Here is a 20576-nt window from a genome sequence, read left to right on the forward strand (position 1 = left end):
CCACATATTCAAATAAGTCTTAAAAGATAAAATAAAATTGAAATAATTCCTTGAATCCTACCAGACAACTACAAATTAAAGATGGATATAAACAAGAATAGAGCATAAAGCTGAAAAACTCTTATGAATAATAAAGTGGGTAAAGACTGGGGTAAAGTAATAAAAGACTGTCCAGAATTTAATGATAATAAATACACACCATATTAAAACTTACAGAAAAACAATGAAAGGGGTTATGAGATACTAGTTCATAGCAGTAGTTGCCTGCATATAGAAACTGGAGAAATTTCATACTATCAACCTAATATCACACAGGAAATCTCTAGAACAGAAAAAAGACTTCACATGCAAAAGAAGTAGATAACAAAAATAAATAAATAAACTAACTGCAGGCTAAAATCAATAAAATAGAAACAAAACTAACAATATAAAAGGTCAATAAAACATTTTTTTGAGGAATCGAACTAGACAGACAAGCATTACCAACTAGATAGAAAAACATCCAAACTAACTAAAATATATGGAGAAAATATTCAATTGAACAAAATCATAAATAAAAAGGGGGCATAAGAACAAACTCTAAGAAAATCCAGAAACTCATAAGAACACATTGAAAAAACATATACACTTTGGCGAGGGAGGAGGCAAGGGCACTCGATTTCTCCACTGAGGATCTTGAATGGGTGAGAAGCACATAAAGAAATGTTCAGTATCCTTTGACATCAAGGAAATGCAAAGCAAAACAACCCTGGGATTCCTCTCACCTTGCACCATTCAGAATAGTTAAGACAAAATCTCAGGCGACAGTACATGCTATTGAGGATGTGGAGAAAGAGCACCATTCCACCATTGCTGGTGGGTTTACAAACCGGTATAACCACTCTGGAAATTAATCTGGCGATTCCCTGAAAAATTGGGAATAGTTCAACCTGAAGAACCAGCTGTACTACTCCTGAGAATATACCCAAAAGATGCAACATTATACCAAAAGGACACATGCCCCACCATGTTCATAACAGTCTTATTTGTGATAGCTATAAGCTAAAAAACAACCCAGATGGCCCTCAACTGAAATATGGATACAGAAAACATGATTTATTTACAAATGATATTCAGCTATTAAAAATGAGAACATCATGTCTTTTGCAAGCTAATGGATTAACCTAGAAAATATCATCCTGAGTGAGGTAATTCAGATGCAAAAAGCCATGCATGGTACGTACTTATCCAGGATAAGTGGATATTTACCAAAAAGTACACTATACTTAGGATAAAACCCACTGACTGTAAGAAGTGTAACAAGCAGGAAAGCCCAAGTGAGGATGTTTCAATTCCACTTAGAATTGGAAAAGAAATAATCACAGGAGGCAAAGGGAGAGAGCGATCTGGGTGGGAGAAGGGAGGGAGAAGGGATCACGTTTGGAAGAACAGGAGAGAAACCCAGAGACCCAAGAGAATGAATGGAAATAAGCAGCATGAGGGAGAGTGGAGGGACCCTCTGGAAAGTACCAGAGATCCGGGAGGTGAGAGATTCTCAGGACTCATTGGAGCTAACCATAGCCAAAATGACCAACAATGGGGAGAGGGAACATGAAGAGTCCACCCCGAGTAGATAGACAAGTCTCAAGTGAAGGAGACAGGGCTTCTAACCCAGACTCAAATTTCTGACCCAGAATTGTTTCTGTCTGCAAGAACTGCAAGGACAGAAATGGAGAAGAGACTAAAGGAAAGGTGGTCCAATGACCAGTCCAACTTGGGATCCATCTCGGGAGGAGGGGGAGTGAACCAAGGCCTGACACTATTATTTTATGCTATGATATTCTTACAGATGAAAACCTGGCATGGCCGTCCTCTGAGAGGCCCTACCTGCAGCTGCCTGAGACAGAAGCAGATACTTACACCTAACTATTGGACTAAAGTCATGGATCGCCATGACTTTAAATTAGGGGAAGGATTGAAGAAACTGAAAAGGAGGCAGTCTCAACCAATCCAGACTCCACCAGGAGCATACACAGGCCAGTCTGAGGCCCCTGGCACATATATAACAGATTTGCCTGGTCAGGCCTCAGTAGAAGAATCCTTGAAAGACTTGAGGCCCCAGGGAATAGGGAGGCTTGGTGAAGGGGAAGCACTCCCTAGCAGACAAGGAGGAAGAGGAACAGGATGAGAAACTGTAGGAGAAGGACAGAAAGGGGGCAATGACTGGAATGGAAATAAACACAAGTTTTTAAAAGTATCTTTCTAAATGTTCCTCCACCCTCCAACCCAACCCCCAGCATCTCCATATTTCCTTTCATTCTCCTGGCCCTCTGGGCTTCTCTACTGTTTCTCCCAAAACAATGATCCTGACCCCCTTTTCTTTCTCCTTCCTCTCTCCAGCTCCCATGGTTATCCTAGGTTATCCCTCCCCTGCCTCCTATGATTATTTTGTTTTCTCTTCTAAGTGGGATTGAAATCTCCTTACTTGGGCCTTCCTTCCAGTTAAACTTCTTAAGGTCTATGGGTTGTATCCTGGATATTCTGTGTACATTTTGGCTTATATTTACTTATCAATGAGTGCATACCATGTCTGTCCTTTTGTGTCTGTGATACTCAGGATATTTTCTAGTTCAATACATTTGCCATCAAATTCATGATGTCCTCATTTAGACACCTGAATAGTATTCTGTTGTGTAGGTGAAGCATATTTTCTGTACCCATTCTGTTGAACAGGACATCTGGGTTGCCCCAGTTTCTGAAAATTATAAATAAGGCTGTTATGAACATAGAGGAACAGATGTCCCTGAGGTATTGTGGAGCATCTTTTGGGTATTAGCCTAGGGGTATATAGTTGAGTGTTCAGGTAGAGCTATTCTCAATATTCTTTTTTTTAATTGGATAATTTTTATTTACATTTCAAATGTTATCCCCTTCCTGGGTTTCTTGTTCATAAATCTCCTATCCCATACCCTGTCCCCCTTCTTGTATGATAGTGTTCCTCCACCTAACCACCTATTCCTTCCCACCTCCCCACCCTGATATTCCCCCTACTTGGGGATCTAGCCTTGGCAGGATCAAGGGCTTCTCCTCTCATTGGTGGTCAACAAGGCATTCTTTGTGTATATTAGATATTAGCCCTCTATTGGATGTAGAATAGGCAAAATCTTTTCCTAATCTGTTGGTTGTTATTTAGTTCTAATGACAGTGTCCTCTGCCTTACAGATGCTTTGCAATTTTATGAGGTCCCATTTGTTGATTCTTGATCTTAGAGCATAAGCCACTGGTGTTTTGATCAGGAAATTTTTCCCCTGTCAGGTCCCTCAAAGCAGAAGTGGTGGTCTTACCTCTGCTCCCTGGTGTGTCCTTCTGAGGGCATGAGGAGGGGAGTTAAGAGGGTAATAAGGAAGAAAGAGAGAGAGAGAGAGAGAGAGAGAGAGAGAGAGAGAGAGAGAGAGAGAAAGAAGAAGAAGAAGAAGAAGAAGAAGAAGAAGAAGAAGAAGAAGAAGAAGAAGAAGAAGAAGAAGAGGAAGAAGAGGAAGAAGAAGAGGAGGAGGAGGAGGAGGAGGGGGGTGAGGGTGAGGAGGAGGATGAGGAGGAGAAGGAGGAGAGTAGGAGAGGAGTAGAGTATAGACCAACCATGAGCATGTGGAGAGAAGTGGGAGGGGAATGGAGAGAGAAGGGACAAAGGAGTAAGAGAGAGCAAGAGGAAGCAGGAGCAAGAGAGAGTGAGGAGGGGGCAAGCAGCCCATTTTATAGTGTCAGGCATATCTGGCTGTAGCCAGGTAACTGTGGGGGTGGATCTTAGGCAGAATGCTAACATTCCCCCATTTTGGTTTAATTAAAAGAGAAAAATTAGAAGTGATGGTGGAGCAGCGATGGGGTCATTGTGATATCTGACTGCTTCATGCTTGTTTTGGGGTGACGTGTCTCTAGGGAACTGAAAAAAGTGGGAATGGGATATTTGTCTAGTCTTAGAATTGGCTGTTTCCTTGTTCTTCAGAGTCTGTGGAACCATCTGAGGATAGGGCCAAAGGAACAGGTTCAATAGAAGCGTCTGTGTTTGTGAGAGGAAATTGGAACATCTGGAGGTCCCTCCTCTGGAGCTGCCCCAGGTATAGTAAGTGCCTGGATTTGACAAGATGCTGAAACACACAAACACGCCCACCCACACACATACAATACATACATACACACACACACACACACACACACACATACACACATACACACAGGGAGGGAGGGAGGGAGAGAGAGAGAGAGAGAGAGAGAGAGAGCAGATAATAAGTATAGACAAATAAAATTCTTTTCTTAGATGTATATTTGAAACCCAGAGGAATCCTGCCCTCTGAAATAGGTAGTAAGTGGGGACTTTAGACAGATGTACTTATCTGGGTGGAATCGATTTTGTCCATAAGAGGTAGGTTTGAGTAGGTTTCTTGTAGCTTATAAGTTACAAAAGAGATGACAACATGAGTTAACAACATGAACATTCTTTAAGATAAGCTTTTTGTGGAGCAGAAGGAAAAACAATTTGTGATTACAGTTGGATCATATAGTAGAAAGTTTAGCAAGAAAAGGAAATATGAAGCATTTAACCAATAAAAACTAAGTTTAAGTAAGGAAATAACATTACATCTATGAAAGCTTATATCTGAACTGATTGTTAGAAACTGAGTCTCTAGAAGTCTGTTTCTTAATTGTTCAGCTACAGTTACCTTAGCTATCAATGTAGTCACAAATCTGGGGAAGAATAAACCATAATCTAGCAGTCATATATTATTTTTAAAAAATGATAGAGCCTAGTAGTCAGTAGTTCCAGTGGTCTCAGTGGTCTTCAGGGCAACTTGGGCAGGGTCAGTCTAGCTTTCAAGCCCAGAAGATGCAGAGCCTTTCCTCTATGGAATGGAAACATGTGACCCAAGAAATGAGTTACCTTAATTTAGATAAATCATTTGACTCTGAGGGTATCCAGTTTGTCCTCTGTGTTTCTCAGTGGTTATCACAGCACAGTCCAGGCAGACTCTTGAAGCTGTGTTCATATCTTCTGAGACCTTGTGGGTCAAACTGTTAAAGGCTTTGGGAGATTCTGTCTGTCATAATATTAAATATATATTAATAATTACCAGACTTCTGACATATCTGTCATATCTGAGTTATATAACATGTGCCTATTAAATTACACATTTGAGAATGTATATAGTAAATATAGAACATTATAATTCAGTGGCAATAGTAAAAATCATTTACCAAGGTACCAAAGCAAGATAGGAACATTACAGGTTTCGTAAATAGAGTAGGAATAAGTAAACTGTGCCGTGGGTGAGACCATGTCAGGGCAGATTCAGTCTTGTGACACTGAGCAAGCAGGCAAGCTTCCCACTGAGGGACCAGCCACCTGATGGTCTAGTATAAAATAGTTTATTCAGGGCATGGAGAGGATGGAGAGGGGAGTTAAGAGGGTAGTAGGAGAGAGAGAGAGAGAGAGAGAGAGAGAGAGAGAGAGAGAGAGAGAGAGAAGAGTAGAGGAGGAGTATAGAGGCTGGCTATGAGCACTTGGAGAGAATGTGGGAGGGGAATGGTGAGAGAAGGGACAAAGTGGGAAGAGGGTGAGAGCAACAGAGAACAAGAGAGCAAGAGACTGAGTATGGGTCAAGCAGCCCTTATTATAGTGTCAGGCATACCTGTCTATTGCCAGGTGACTGTGGGGGTGGAACTTAGACAGAATGCTAGCATTGTTTGAATTAATTTTATATCTAGTCATTTTGCAAGAATTGTTTATCAGCTGTAGGAGTTTTCTGGTAAAACTTTTGGTGTCACTTATGTACACTATCATATCTTTTGCAAATAGCGATATCATGACTTCTTCCTTTCCAATGTGTATAACCTTGATCTTTTGTTGTCTTGTTGCTCTAGAACTTCAAGTACTATATTGTATAGATAGAGTGGGCAGCCCTGTTTTGTCCCTGATTTGGGTGGGAATGTTTCAAGTTTCTCTCCATTTAACTTGATATTGGCTGTTGCTTTTATTATGTGTAGGTAAATACCATGAACTCCTGATCTCTCCAAAACTTTTAACATGAATAGGTGAGAAAGAGAAAAGGGTGGCAATATCAGGTATAAGGGAAGACAATAGAGAATCCTAGTGGGTCAGGAGAGGATGAATAGAAATATGCAGCTGCCCGGGTGGAGGGGTCAGGGAAAATGCTGGGGGGGCCAGCCTCAGCAGGGGTCTTCTTTCTTGTTTAATTCTTCTTGAGGCAGGGGAGGGGGAATAGTGTGGGCTTTGTCTTACAAGATTTGGGGGTAAGACTGTTTTACCGATATATTTAGGGTTGCTGTATAATAAAAAGTTTACTTATTTAAGTCTAAGTTACTATGCTACTGTAGGTGATTTACTTAACTATGTCTGTGTTACTATGATACTGTAGCTGACTGGCCTTCTGTGTTCCTCTGAGGCCAGAAACTGCAGTCTCTGACACTTAGCACCTCATTCTAAAACAGCAGGAGATAAAGTAAAGGATTAATTGCTAGAGCCTTTTTCCCTTTTGTCCAGATGCTTCTTACTTTTGGGGCTAGGGGGAAGTTTGGAGCAAAAACCTTCTATTGAACCTGTGGAATGTGCAAACTGAGCAGACAAAACTATCTCAGAAAACATCAGGTGTCTGGGACTTCCCATAAACTTGAGGCCTGCGAGTTTCACAAGATTTTGGTGAGTAAACACCCTATTCAAGAAGTGTCCCAACCACGGTAAGGGCGGGACTCTCCCCCACCCCTTTTGTGTACCAAAGATGTCTCCTCACCAATGGACTCCAATGAATTCAAAGGAAAATAGGCGATCACCAATTAATTCAAAGGTAATAAGCCCTGCCAATGAGAAATAACCAATTCATGCTGTAACCTAAAGCCTATACCCTGAAAAAGTATAAAAAGTGTGCGCCTTTGTTCTTCATTGTTGCCTCTGCCCCAATTGCAGAACGACCACAGGGCACTGGATCTATAAACCTCTTGCTTTTTGCATCGCGTTTCTGTGTCTCTGTGAGTGGGACATCCTGAACGTAGGGCTCAGGGGCTTCTCGAGTCTTACAAATCAAGAGAAGAGAATAGTGTTTGCACTAGGAAAAACTTTTACATAGGCAAGTATGCACATATTCACATAAGTTCATATACAGATTCATGAATGTGCATTATTTATACATTTCCACTCAGACCAGTTGGCCTTGCTTGCTTGCATTCTCACAATTACATTTTACACACACACACACACACACACACACACACACAGACACACACACAGACACACACACAGATGCATACATTCTCAGGCTTACATACTTACACACATGTTTATACTTACATATGCATATGGAACAAAAGACCAAGCACCAGTGCAGAAAGAACTCATTTATTCTGGATGAAAAATGAGGTCCAATCTTTATCGTAAAGAGAATGTAAAAGCTTCTACACTTTCAGTGCTAAATGAATTAAATCCAAGTTTTTGAGGAAAAAGCTTGTTCCTTTTAATAAGGCCTTGTTATTAAGCAAGGACTTGTTCTGTCCCATGATAAGGAGAAGCCTGCCTGCTCCTTCTGCTCTCTGCAGCTTCTTCTTTTTATCTCTTTCCCTCTGCATTCTGCACATTGCTCTCTTAGTAGTTTATGTTATCTACAGCTTCTAAGTTATTCCACTCTGTATTCTCCTTCTAATCTTGCTCTCTCTTTCTGTTCTGATGTCAGAAATGCTCTTACTCTCAATGCCTTTTCTCCCAAAGCTGTGCCTATGCTTCTAAGTTCTTGAGTTCAGTTCTGTCTAAAACGTGTTCTGTCTAAAATCTTCTCCTCAGCTAAGTTCTTCTGTTAGCTCGGTTCTTCTTAGCTTACTTCTGACTCTTCTTTTTGTCCTCAGCACTTAAACAACTTTCAGAATATATGACTACATGTTAAAAAGTTCATCACAAGTTTACATAAAAAAATCAAATCATAAATTGAAATAGAAGTGCACAACAGAGGATGTTGACATGCCTATCCATTAGGAGTAATAACCTGGCTAAACGTCCATCACCTGTCACAGCTCTACAGGTTCATTGAAGGTTTAAAGCTATAACTATGTTATTAGTGAAGTTTTGGATAAATAAACCTAGTTAATATTATCTTCCATCCTAGAACCTGTAATAAATCATTATTTTCCTTTTTATGACCTTTGGATTTTTGCAATCTCTTGGAATGTGCTCTGAGTAGGAGACAGTCTGGTTACTATCTAAGAGCAATTAACTGCTGTGACTTGGGAGACTGGCAGAGTTCTCATTGCAGTTTTGACTATCAGAAAAAGACCTAATAGCAGTCCCACTATAAAAGAGCTTAATAATCATTTTTATAATATTAGCAATTCTTATAGGATTATCATTAAGGCTTAAGAAATAATTTATTTGTCTATATAGCATCAGTACAAATCAGCACATCTCTGTGGATCTGCAGAGATCTGCTGCAAAGGGATGGGCTATTACTTAATGATTGTTACATATGTTTAATAATAACAGGAAAAGCATATTAATAGCAGGAATCTTTCCTAAATGAATTACCTTAGAGTCTTGTTAAATCAGGATGAACCTGTCACAAATTATATAGTAATCCCAAGCAGGACATCTCAGGGAGATCACCCGCTAGTTATTAGCTTGTCCCATTATGGCTCCTGACAGAAAATCTATAGAAATTCCCAGAGACCTGGGATATAAGAGACTCCTAGAACTCAATGGGGTGATCTTAGCCAAAATGCCCAACAACGGGGAGATGGAACCTGAAGAGACCACTTCCTGTAATTAGACAGGGGCCCCAGTGAAGGGATGGGGACACCAACCCACCTTCAACATTTTTGATCCAGAATCACTCCTGTCTAACAGATATGCAGGGGAAAAATGGAGTAAAGATTGAAGAAAAGGCTGTACAGTGATGGGCCCAACATGGTATCCATTCAATGAGCAGACAACAAATCCTGATACTATTACTGATTCTATGTTGTGCTTGCGAGAGGTTTCCTGCTGCAGTAGATGGAAATTCTGAGATTCACAGTCAGTCATTCATTACTCATAGAGTTAGATGTTGAACACATACTTCTCAATGGTATACTTCATTAAACCTCCTCCCTTAGCTCTCAGGGAAACCCATGGAAGCAGAGCAAGACAGAGTGTAAGAACTAAACACAATGCAGGACTACAAGAGAACAGAGCCCCCTGTGTCTATTGAGCAAATCTCATATGAAGTAAAAGAGAATCAAGCAGCAAGCAGAAGGACAACACTGATTCACCTCAAGCTCTGTGCATATTCTATATTTCAGTTTAGTGTTTTTATGAGACCCTTGAGTGTGTAAATGAGTGGATCACTGATTCTTGTGATTTTTCTTTGGACTGTTTTTCTACTGTTGACTTTTTTTGTTTGTTGGTTATGTCTTAGAAGTCTGTTTGTTTCCAATAAAATAAAAAAAAGGAGTGGATCGAGATGGGAGAGGAGGAGAGGGGAGAGGAGGAACTGGGAAGAGGAGAGGGAAGCGAAACTATAATGTGGATATATCAAGAAATGTATTCAATACACTACAAATTCTACAGAAAATTAAAATTAATAAGTAAGTTAGGGCTGGGGACATAGTTCAATGAGAAAGAGCACTTGCTTCACAAGTGGTTTGTTGGACCACAGTACCCAAGTAAAAAGTACATGTGAATGTTCATATAAAACAAGTTAAATGCATAAATAATTTATGTCATAATATCATTTAGATCAAATATAAAATATCATCTCTGATTTAAGTTAAGGTTGAGTAGAAATGTCTTCATCTCAACAACAGATGATAAGTAGATGAGAGAGAGAGAGAGAGAGAGAGAGAGAGAGAGAGAGAGAGAGAGAGAGGAGGGAGAGAGCCCGATAATAATGCAAAGTATTTATATACAAAAGGTGACCCTTTGATTTTTTTTCGGAGCCGGGGACTGAACCCAGGGCCTTGAGCTTGCTAGGCAAGCGCTCTACCACTGAGCTAAATCCCCAACCCTGACCCTTTGATTTTTTTAATGATTAATGTTTTAACAAATTATTTAAAGTCATGGCATGGTAATTCTTTTAGATTAAATTTGTTTTAATTTATCATCTCTTAGTAGTTCTCAACTTCAAACTAATCATCCTAATGGCACCCATGCTTTCACCTAATTTTCTCAGCCATGTAGCACTCATAGAATGTCTTAAAATTATCACAGAAATCCTTTTGATGGCAACATGTGCATGTGATGATGGGAGGTGATATTAACATGGAGGGAGTGTTTCCAAAGTGGCTGTTTTTGCTCCATTATTAGTATGGTCCCACAATATGATACCTACTTCAAATATCAACAATGCCAAACTTGAGTAATGACTTATCTGAATAAGAATAATGATAAATAATAAGCATAATGAAGGGTGACTAACACTTATCAGCCCCAATATTCATACATTTAGGAGAGTACAGACACATTTGTGAATCATTTCATTGAATTACACAGTAAGACAGCTTTTTTATTTAACAGTATTTCCATATTTTTTTGCAGTGGTAAATGTGAACCACAGATTTTATATTCTAGAAAAGAATTCTACAATGATATAAAACATAATTTTTATGAATATCTTTTACAACTATATATAAACAAGCGTCAGAGAGATCTGCAGTTTTGTAGTTACAGAGTAGGAAATCTGGATTTAAATTTATACTGACTTGAAATCTTCCTTGTATTAAGTTTTTGTACAATGTTACTCAGTGGTCTAATGTTTATTACTTTAATCATAGAAAAATTACAAATGGCAAGTGGGTATGTCCCTGGACATTAGACTTTCAGAGTTGTGAGAAGTATAATGAGTAGAACATGAAAGGAGGCCAGTAACAACTCTGCCCTGAGGCTCCAGTACTCCTGCTGGGAAATTATACTATCTCTAAACATCCAACACTAGTTATCACACTGGATGCACACACAAACTCAGTGACATCTACTCTGTAGGGCTCATCCAATGTGGGAAGAAATCCCACAGGAGAGAGAATAATTTCATGGCCTGCCAAAGAATTTTCTCAGAAATCCTGGTCTTATGATACAAACTCTCATTTAACTCGTGTGATGTTTGAGAGATTCATACAAGATAATTATTTCCCTTCCTTTACATGAAAATAAAATTGTGGTGTATTCTCAAATATAGATCATGTTCCTTCTCATTATACTACTCCTAGCATGACAGAGGCATGTCTATACTAATGATTATAACCTGCTTCATTGTTACCTCAAACCGTCTCTAGACAGTGAAAAGGAAAACCATCATGTGTTTTGATAGCAGAGAAGATACAGAAAATCAAGGTGAGCAGTAAATAATCCATGCTTTCTCAATTTCTCTTCAAACCTCTGTGGGTTAGTTACATGTTACAGTTTTTCAGTAATTCCTAGGAATGTCTAGGAAAACCAAGGGAAGTAATGTTCAGAGACATTGGGGTTCTGTGTGCATTTTTTTCTGGATGCATGGAGATAAAATAGGTGTGAGGAAAGGGGAAATGTTTGAGGCAAAAATGTGAATAGTAGTGCTATTTGTATGATTTGCTTGTATTCACTAAGCACCAAATTTAGTAGGCAGGAACTCCAGTTCTCACTCTGGGATCAATGATGGGACACTTATTAATTATGTCTATTCTCTTATTATTACAGATGCAAGTCATGAAGCAAACAATTATAGCAAATAACTCTTCAGTGACTGAGTTCATTCTTATGGGGTTAACAGTTCAACGAGAGCTCCAGGTGCCCCTGTTTGTCCTCTTCTTGTTAAACTACACGGCCACTGTGGTGGGAAACCTGAGCTTAATGAATCTCATTTGCCTAAATTCACACCTACACACTCCCATGTACTTTTTCATCTTCAATCTGTCCTGCGTTGACTTTTGTTATTCATTTGTTTGTAACCCCACAATGTTGAGGAGTTTTATTTCAGAGGAGAACACCATCTCCTATGCTGGATGCATGAGTCAGCTCTTTTTATTCTGCTTTTTTGCCAACTCTGAATCTTATTTGCTGACAGCCATGGCCTATGATCGATATGTGGCCATCTGTCATCCCCTCCAGTATACAAGTGTCATGTCCCCTATGATCTGCGGACTCTTGGCTTTTGGTTCTTACTTCATGGGTTTTGCTGGGGCCATGACTCACACTGGGTTTATGATCAGGCTCAGTTTTTGTAATTCTAACATCATCAACCATTACATGTGTGACATCTTCCCTCTCCTTTGGATTTCCTGCAGTAACACCTATGTCAATGAGCTTGTGAGCTCTGCTGTGGTTGGAACTATTATCATTTTATCTACCGTCATTATCTTTGTCTCATATGCTATGATTCTTTCCAATATCCTTCATATGTCATCAAGTAAGGGTTGGTCCAAAGCCTTGGGCACTTGTGGGTCTCACATCATAACTGTCAGTCTTTTCTATGGATCCGGACTGCTTGCTTATGTCAAGCCATCCTCTGCCGAGACTGTGGGCCAGGGGAAATTTTTCTCAGTATTTTATACTCTTGTGGTACCCACGCTGAATCCTCTCATTTACAGCCTCAGGAACAAGGATGTCAAACTTGCTGTGAAGAAAACAATGAAAAGAATCACAAGCTAGTGAACAGTTGTGCTTCTATATTCCTGTCCTACCGCATTGCTTTATCCTCTCTGTCTTTTCATTACATTCTTCTCTTCTATTTTCTTTAATCTCTCTTTAGAATCTGGAAAACATTTCCACTGTAATCTCTTTCTTCCTGCTACTATGAAATGTAAACTTGTGTCTAATTTTTTCTGTCAGAGTTGTTTTCACTTTCATATGGCTCCAGATCAAGACCCTGTTCCCCTGCTTTTTCTTTTCTTAAAAATAACAGTGCCTCTGTTTTTTTTATATGCCTGATCTCAAAAGAAATTCATGAACTGTCATCTTTATGTTCTCTCTCTCTCTCTCTCTCTCTCTCTCTCCTTTCTTTCTTTCTTTCTTTCTTCCTTTTCCTTTCTTGCCTTTCTTTGACAAGTTTGGTTTTCCTTGCTTGTTTATTTCCTTAGATAACAGTCAGTTTCATTAACTAAGTTGCTTAGATGAGATAAAAGAGGACAAAAATGTACATATGGTGTAGCTTTCAATTTTTCAAGATTATTTTGTGTCCTTTAGAGAGGTTTTGTTATTCCAGACCTTTAGTCTCACATTTATAATGAAACTCTGTATTTTACTCAAATAATATTTGATTCTTTCAAGACTCTCACGAGGTTATCAGCCTAGTTCACCAAAACCATTTTGATAATACACAAACAATTTGATTGCCTTGTTGAATCCAGCTGAAATTGTCACTGTCTTTCTGTGATATATTGATTGTCCAATGACTATTCTCTAAATGAATAATTACATTCCTCGGAATAGAACACAGGGCAATTTATTTCCTCTGTTCTTTATATACAAAATATGCAGTTTTGTAAGAACAATATATTTGTTTCTTATAAAAACCAAACCATGACTTCACTTAAGGTTTTGGAATATAGTGTATGCATACTTTTATGAGTTTATTTCTCAAGGCCAAGAGTAATACGTATATCTAAATTATTATTTCTATAGGAATCTGGACAAGGAAATAGTTATATAACTCTTTAAGGACACATAGCTTATGAATCAAAAACTAGGATCTCACCCATTTTATATAGGTGAAGAAATGCCAAGGCAGATGATTGTGAAAAAAACCAACAGACCTTCTGTAAAGTTATTTCATAATGATTTCCAAAGTTGACTTTCTGTCAGAAAATAGACTCAGCCATGATGCTGGGTTATAGAGATGATGAAAAGTTTAGGATAAGTTTTAAAAATGAAACTGTTCTTACACTGAACATAGTTTTTTAAAAAGATTTATTTATTTATTTTATGTCTTAATACACTGTAGCTGTCTTCAGCTACATCAGAAGAGGACATCAGATCCCAGTACAGATGGTTGTGAGCCACCATGCAGTTACTAGGAATTGAACTCAGAACCTCTAGAAGAGGGACAGCCAATGCTTTTAGCCACTGAGCCATCTCTCCAGCCTTACAGTGAACCTATTTAAGCGGCACAGGCATGGGACACAGAGTAATATTTTTATTCTCTTTTATGATTAGGGATCCTAATTCTAGGATGGTGAGACTGAGGGAGATTGAATAAGCTTTTACAAGGAGTCACGTTCTCTAAGTTAAAAATATATTTAAGTAGCCTAATTCATGTGACATATTTGTTTGTAGAGAAAAATGACTTAGCAAGGTACCCACAAAGCAGTTAAATATAGTGTGCAATACGTTCTTTTGGGTGTGTTAACAGGAGCAGAATCAGTTCAAAACACATGACCTTTCGACTTTTTCTGGGGTTGCAAGTATATACTACTTTTAGTTATTCTACTTAGGATATCAACAATAGAACAAAGAAACACTTGAACACAAGTCAAGCTGGTAAAACAATGAATTTGTTGGGGTTGCTCACAGGAGTGAGGATGATGGGACATTGACAGGGATATGAGAGACTCAGATAGAGCTGCTTCGCTGATCATCCCTGGCCTCATGAACAATGGCTCACTAAATGCCCGAAACTAGCAAGCAGTCAACTCTACATAGAGCGTTTTTCCTTCAGAGATCACTTACGAGTAACTTTTTCTTGTGGCAGTGAATTGTGAGTATTGTGAGCATCCTGAATATTAGCAGCATTGTCTTTTCCCCCAGGAGAGATTGTTTCACTTTGGAGGAAATATTATAAAAAAGAGTGGTTATGTGTGCTCTGCTGAACATTTAAACTGTGATTCTTTTATTTATGTTGACCATGATATTTGAAAAGATCTTAAACACTTGTTTGAAAATATAGTCTGAAAAATCACTATACCAGTTAAATCTTCAAATCAGTCTTATTAAAATTATTTGTGCTAGAGTTAAGCATTTATATTTATTATAATATTAATATGACTAACAAATGTGCTTAAAGTCAATGTCTCAAGAATATTCTATTTTCTGACATGGTACTTCTCACCTGTCTCCTGAATGGAGGTGAATAGCACTGGTGGATGAGAACTGGGAGTAGCCACTAGAAAGTCCCAGAGGCCAGGGTACAAGAGATTCCCAGGATACATTAGGGATGACATTAGCCAAAATTTCCAACAAAGGGGAGATAGAACCTGTAGAGACCATATAGAGTGGTTGGGGATGGCTCACAGTTGAGGGATGAGGCCACCCACACAACTCAATAGTTTTAATCCAGAATTGCTCCTGCCTAAAAGAAATACAAGGATGCAGAGACTGAAGGAAAGGCCATCCAGAGTCTCCCCTCCTGGGATTCATCCTGTATCCAGACCAAACACAGACACTATTGCAGATGCCAAGAAGTTTATGCTGACAGGAGCCTGATTTAGCTAACTCCTGAGAGGCTCTGCCAGAGCCTGACCAATAGAGATGTGAAAAAGTTGTGAAAAATGGTTTGAAATCTACTTACATACAAATACTTTAGTAGACATGCAGACTTTCTTAAGCCCCAGAGTCAGGTACGTAAAACCCAAACCTAAAATGTACTTGAACAAAAAGTAAATGTTTCGTTTACAGTTCAAGAAATGAAATGTCAATATGGAGTCTTTTCTCATGAACAGCACAGCCTGGTGGAATGCAAATAATAATAAAGTATGACTCAGTTCAGTGAAGTAAATGGACTTACTTACTTCTGTGATTTGCATATATTTATAGTTAGTCTTCATACAAGTGTGTGGACACACAAGGTGTGCACGTACATGTGTGTGTGTATATAGATGCAGAAGTAGAAGTAGGTGTAGAAGTCAGGAGACTTTCACCATCATTATCCATGTATTCTTTGAGTCTCCCAGTTGACATCTGAGCTCAGCAAAATAGCAAGTCTACATGTTAAGCTTGCTCCTAAGATATCCTGCCTCTGCTTTCTGAGTGGCACCTATAGGCAAATCAAGGTACCCATCTGGAAATTATGTGGATTCTCAGATTTGTTCTCCATTTATGATTCTTACATGGCAATTACTTTATCCATTAACCTATCATCTCAGTATAGAGGTTTATTTTACAATTTTAATTACCTTTATTGATCTGGAACATGAAATAATCAATTATTTAAATCAACTCCAAATTCAACAATATTTATGACTACAATTTTTAGCCACAAACTTACATAAAAACTGAACCTTAGTAAACTCCTCTTTCTTGGAAGGAATGTTTCAATTCAAAAGAAACATGTACAAAAAATTGAAATACCATACTTAGCATACAGATACAACCTGTTTGCTCTAAGTGTAACATTGATCTCAGGGTAACAAAGTCTGCTTTCCTGTCATTTAGAATAACATGACTACAGATGTGCTGCACAATACAATTCGTTACACCAGGTTACCATCGGGACAATGCTCTGTGAAACTTATCTGTGTTCATGACAGGGCCCATTTTTATATAATGTATAAATCTTGTAAGCTGGATCTGGAAGAGATATTTATTTTCAATTAAAATATAATTATACTATTGCCCCTTTTCTCCTTCTTTTAGCTTCTCCCCAATTCTCAATGCACTCTTAAATTAATGGCCTCTTTTTATTATATACATACATAATATTTATATCTGTTCATATCTATATCTACTTAATCTATCATCAAGCATAAATACATATACAAATATACATTGTGTGTGTGTGTGTGTGTGTGTGTGTGAGAGAGAGAGAGAGAGAGAGAGAGAGAGAGAGAGAGAGAGAGAGAGATGTCTATGTCTATCCTGGTGATTTTGTTTAGTGCTGCTTGACTGAATAATTTCAGGGTATATGACTTGGTATTTGGCAACTAGTAAGACAATTTATTGCTGGAGAAAACGAATTCTTTTTTACTGTAAGCATTAATTTGTCTAGATGTGGTGCCTATGAAATTTCCCCTCCACGTTTGCCTGTCTACTAAGAGGCTGTTTTACTTGTTCAGGTCTTGTTTAGGCATAAGTATTGTTGAAATATTGTGAGCATGTCATATCTAGTCAACTCAGTCTTACAAAAGACTTCCCAACACTCTGTCTCATAGTCTTACTGTTCCCATTTTTCTGGTGTTCCCTAAGGCTTAGGTGCAGGAATTGGGTTGCAGATTAATAAATTGGGACTCAGAACTAAAGGTCAATTGTTCTCTACAATTTTACCACTCGTAGTGTTCTTCACTTATTACAAAGAGAAGCTTCATTGATTGGTGCTGCAAGGCATACATATTGGTTTGGTACAAGGATAAGTATTTAGAACGGAGGTAAGAATAATTATGCTGTTTTAATAAAGTGGTGATTGTATGTTCTGCTTTAGAATCCATAACCTCACTAGCTCTGCTGATTGGCTTGGTTTTCAGTATCAGGCATTATATCCTTCTATTGAGCTGACCTTAATCCATTTAGAGAGCTGCTTCTTATTTCTTAGATATGAGTGATACTTCTTTTTTTTTTTTTTTTTTTGGTTCTTTTTTTCGGAGCTGGGGACCGAACCCAGGGCCTTGCGCTTCCTAGGCAAGCGCTCTACCACTGAGCTAAATCCCCAACCCCGAGTGATACTTCTTTTTTTTTTTTTCTTTTCTTTTTGCTTTTATTTATTTATTTTTTTTTATTAACTTGAGTATTTCTTATATACATTTCGAGTGTTATTCCCTTTCCCGGTTTCCGGGCAAACATCCCCCTCCCCCCTCCCCTTCCTTATGGGTGTTCCCCTCCCAACCCTCCCCCCATTGCCGCCCTCCCCCCATAGACTAGTTCACTGGGGGTTCAGTCTTAGCAGGACCCAGGGCTTCCCCTTCCACTGGTGCTCTTACTAGGATATTCATTGCTACCTATGGGGTCAGAGTCCAGGGTCAGTCCATGTATAGTCTTTAGGTAGTGGCTCAGTCCCTGGAAGCTCTGGTTTCTTGGCATTGTTGTACTTTTGGGGTCTCGAGCCCCTTCAAGCTCTTCCAGTTCTTTCTCTGATTCCTTCAATAGGGGACCTATTCTCAGTTCAGTGGTTTGCTGCTGGCATTCGCCTCTATATTTGCTGTATTCTGGCTGTGTCTCTCAGGAGCGATACTTCTTATCTTTAGGAGTGTCTTACCACGTTAGTCATTGCTGTGATTCATAGGTGTCACTACTGGGCTATACTATTGGTTGATTCTCTTCTTTGGCTGTCAAATAGTGTAGTACTATGAAAGCTAGTCCTTGTGGGGTAGGCTTTCAGGCCAGATCTTGATCAATTCTTTCACATCTTGTGTTTATAGTGTGTGGTATCTTCATCAAGGCATCGTATTTTCAACTTTTTGGAGGCAACCAAGGGCAACAGCTGTATACTTATACTTTTTGGAGTCTATTGGACTCCCTTCGCCAACAGCTCTACATGGGTCTTCCTATTCCTGTACTGGCATTTTTGCTTGATAGCCTAAATCCTTTGGGGGAAAGCATTATCAGCATAAAAACGATAATTTCATTTAAACTCTCTCTCTCTCTCTCTCTCTCTCTCTCTCTCTCTCTCTCTATCTGTGTGTGTGTGTGTGTGTGTGTGTGTGTGTGTATGCATGCATTGGAGATTCCTTATTTCAAGTAAGCTATATATATTATCATTTTTCACAGTCCCTGTCTGATGTGATTATAACTAGTAATTATGATTTTTAACAAACAATAATTTTGGGACAGCTTGAGCTCATTTGTGTTTAATTCCCTTTCCCACATTTTTTATTGAAAATAGATATTTCTCATATAATATATTGATTACAGTTTCCCCTCCCTCAGCTTCTCCCAGTCCCTCCTTCTGTGCCCTCCCATCCAGATCCACTTCCTTTCTTTTTCTCATTAGAAAACAACAGACTTCTAAGAGAGTACACAACAAATCCCAATAAACCCATCATCCCAAGAGAACACATTGATGGACCTATGACTCCATCCACATATGTAGCAGAGGATGGCCTTGTTGGGCATCAATAGGAGGAGAAGCCTTTGTCCCTGTCAAGACTCGATTTTCCAGTTAGGGGAATGTCAGGGCAGGGAAGTGGGAGGGAGTGGGTGGATAGACGGGTGAGGGAGCACACTCATAGAAGCATGGGATAGATGTGATAGCCAGTTTCTGGAGGGGAAACCGGGAAGGTGATAACATTTAAAATGTCAATAAAAAGTCAAATAAAAGAAAGAAAAAGAAAAAGAAAAAGCAGGAAGTACATCTAGAGACTTGAATATTAATAACCTGAAACAGAAAAAATTGAATATAGTAAAACAACAAAAATCATCACAGTGTAGTAGGACAAGGAATACCAACAGAAAGAAAAGAGCACAAGAAAACTCTCAAAACTCAGAAAACAAGTTCTTCACACACTCCAGACATTACACTGAAATCCATAATATATATGGAGGAGTTCTAGTGCAGACTTATGTAGGCATTCTGCTGCTACTTCAGACTATGAGTTCAGATGAGCTCTGCTCAGTTAATTTAGAGGAATTTCTACTCCTGGTATCCTTCATCTGCTATGACTCTTATACTCTTTCTGTCTTCTACCGTGTTCCATGAGGTCTGAGTGGAGGGATTTGATGGAGAACTCTTTCTTCCAAGATCTCTCTGTAATGGATGGTTGATCTGGTAAAGGAGGAAGCCTCTCTGACAATCTATGAGTATGGAAGAATATCTTTAGATGTCCATATTTATTTATTTATTTATTTATTTATTTATTTATTTATCTATTTATTTTTGCTACTTCTTTTGTACTTGGATTTGATAGGTCTATCTAAACTTTGGTTCTTGGTCAGCAAACAGTGTTAAGAATGACTTCTGTCTCAGGGAGTAGGCCTTAAGTCAAATTAGACAATGCTTGGATACTTTCATAAGGTTTGTGTTATTGTTGCCTTAACATATTTTGCAGGTAGGATATCATTGTAGACCAAAAGTTTTGTTTTATAGTTATTCATGCATTTGCATGGGAGATATCTGTTTATCTCTATCTCTATCACATCTCTGAGAGAGATAAACTAGGTATTACCAAATAATCCTAATTAAAAATGGATTAGAAATCAAAATAGAGAATTTTCAGAAAAAGTAACTCAAATGACTGAGAAACAAAGAAAAGTTCAGCATCTTTAGTTAGGAAGATGCAAATCAGAACTACTTTGAGAACCCATCTTACGTCAGAATGGCAAGAACTATAGCACAAATGACAGCTTATGTTGGTGATAATATTGAGTAAGGGAAATGCTCTTCTATTACTGGTAGGAGTGAAAACTTGTAAATCCACTACAGAATTCAGTATGGTGCTCTCTTACAAAGTTAGGAATCAACCTTCCTGATGATCCAGCTATGCTTCTCTTGGGCAATAACCCACAGGATGCTTTATCCTACCACAAGAACTCATGCTAATCCATGGCCATTGTTTCTCTATTCACAGTACTCAAAAATTGTTGAAGTCCCTCAACAGAAGAATAGGTTTAATAATTTTATGTGTGTGTGTGTATGTATGTGTGTGTGTGTGTGTGTGTGTGTGCGCGTGCGCGTGTGCATGTGTGACACTTTTACAAAATGCTTTAAACTCAAGGCTTAATAAAATAACTGTATAAAAGA

At 38.6% G+C, this 20576-nt stretch overlaps 1 protein-coding gene across 1 annotated transcript; it reads left to right on the forward strand.

The window, feature by feature from the left end:
* The first annotated feature begins 11683 nt into the window (after nucleotides 1–11683).
* Or8c20 (olfactory receptor family 8 subfamily C member 20) lies at nucleotides 11684–12625 on the forward strand. Its single transcript, NM_001000595.2, has one exon. The coding sequence runs from the start codon at nucleotides 11684–11686 to the stop codon at nucleotides 12623–12625; it is 942 nt and encodes a 313-aa protein (NP_001000595.2).
* Nucleotides 12626–20576: the final 7951 nt, after the last annotated feature.

The sequence above is a fragment of the Rattus norvegicus genome, chromosome 8 (assembly GCF_021556685.1).
Source record: "Rattus norvegicus strain SHRSP/BbbUtx chromosome 8, alternate assembly SHRSP_T2T, whole genome shotgun sequence".
NCBI lineage: Eukaryota > Metazoa > Chordata > Mammalia > Rodentia > Muridae > Rattus > Rattus norvegicus.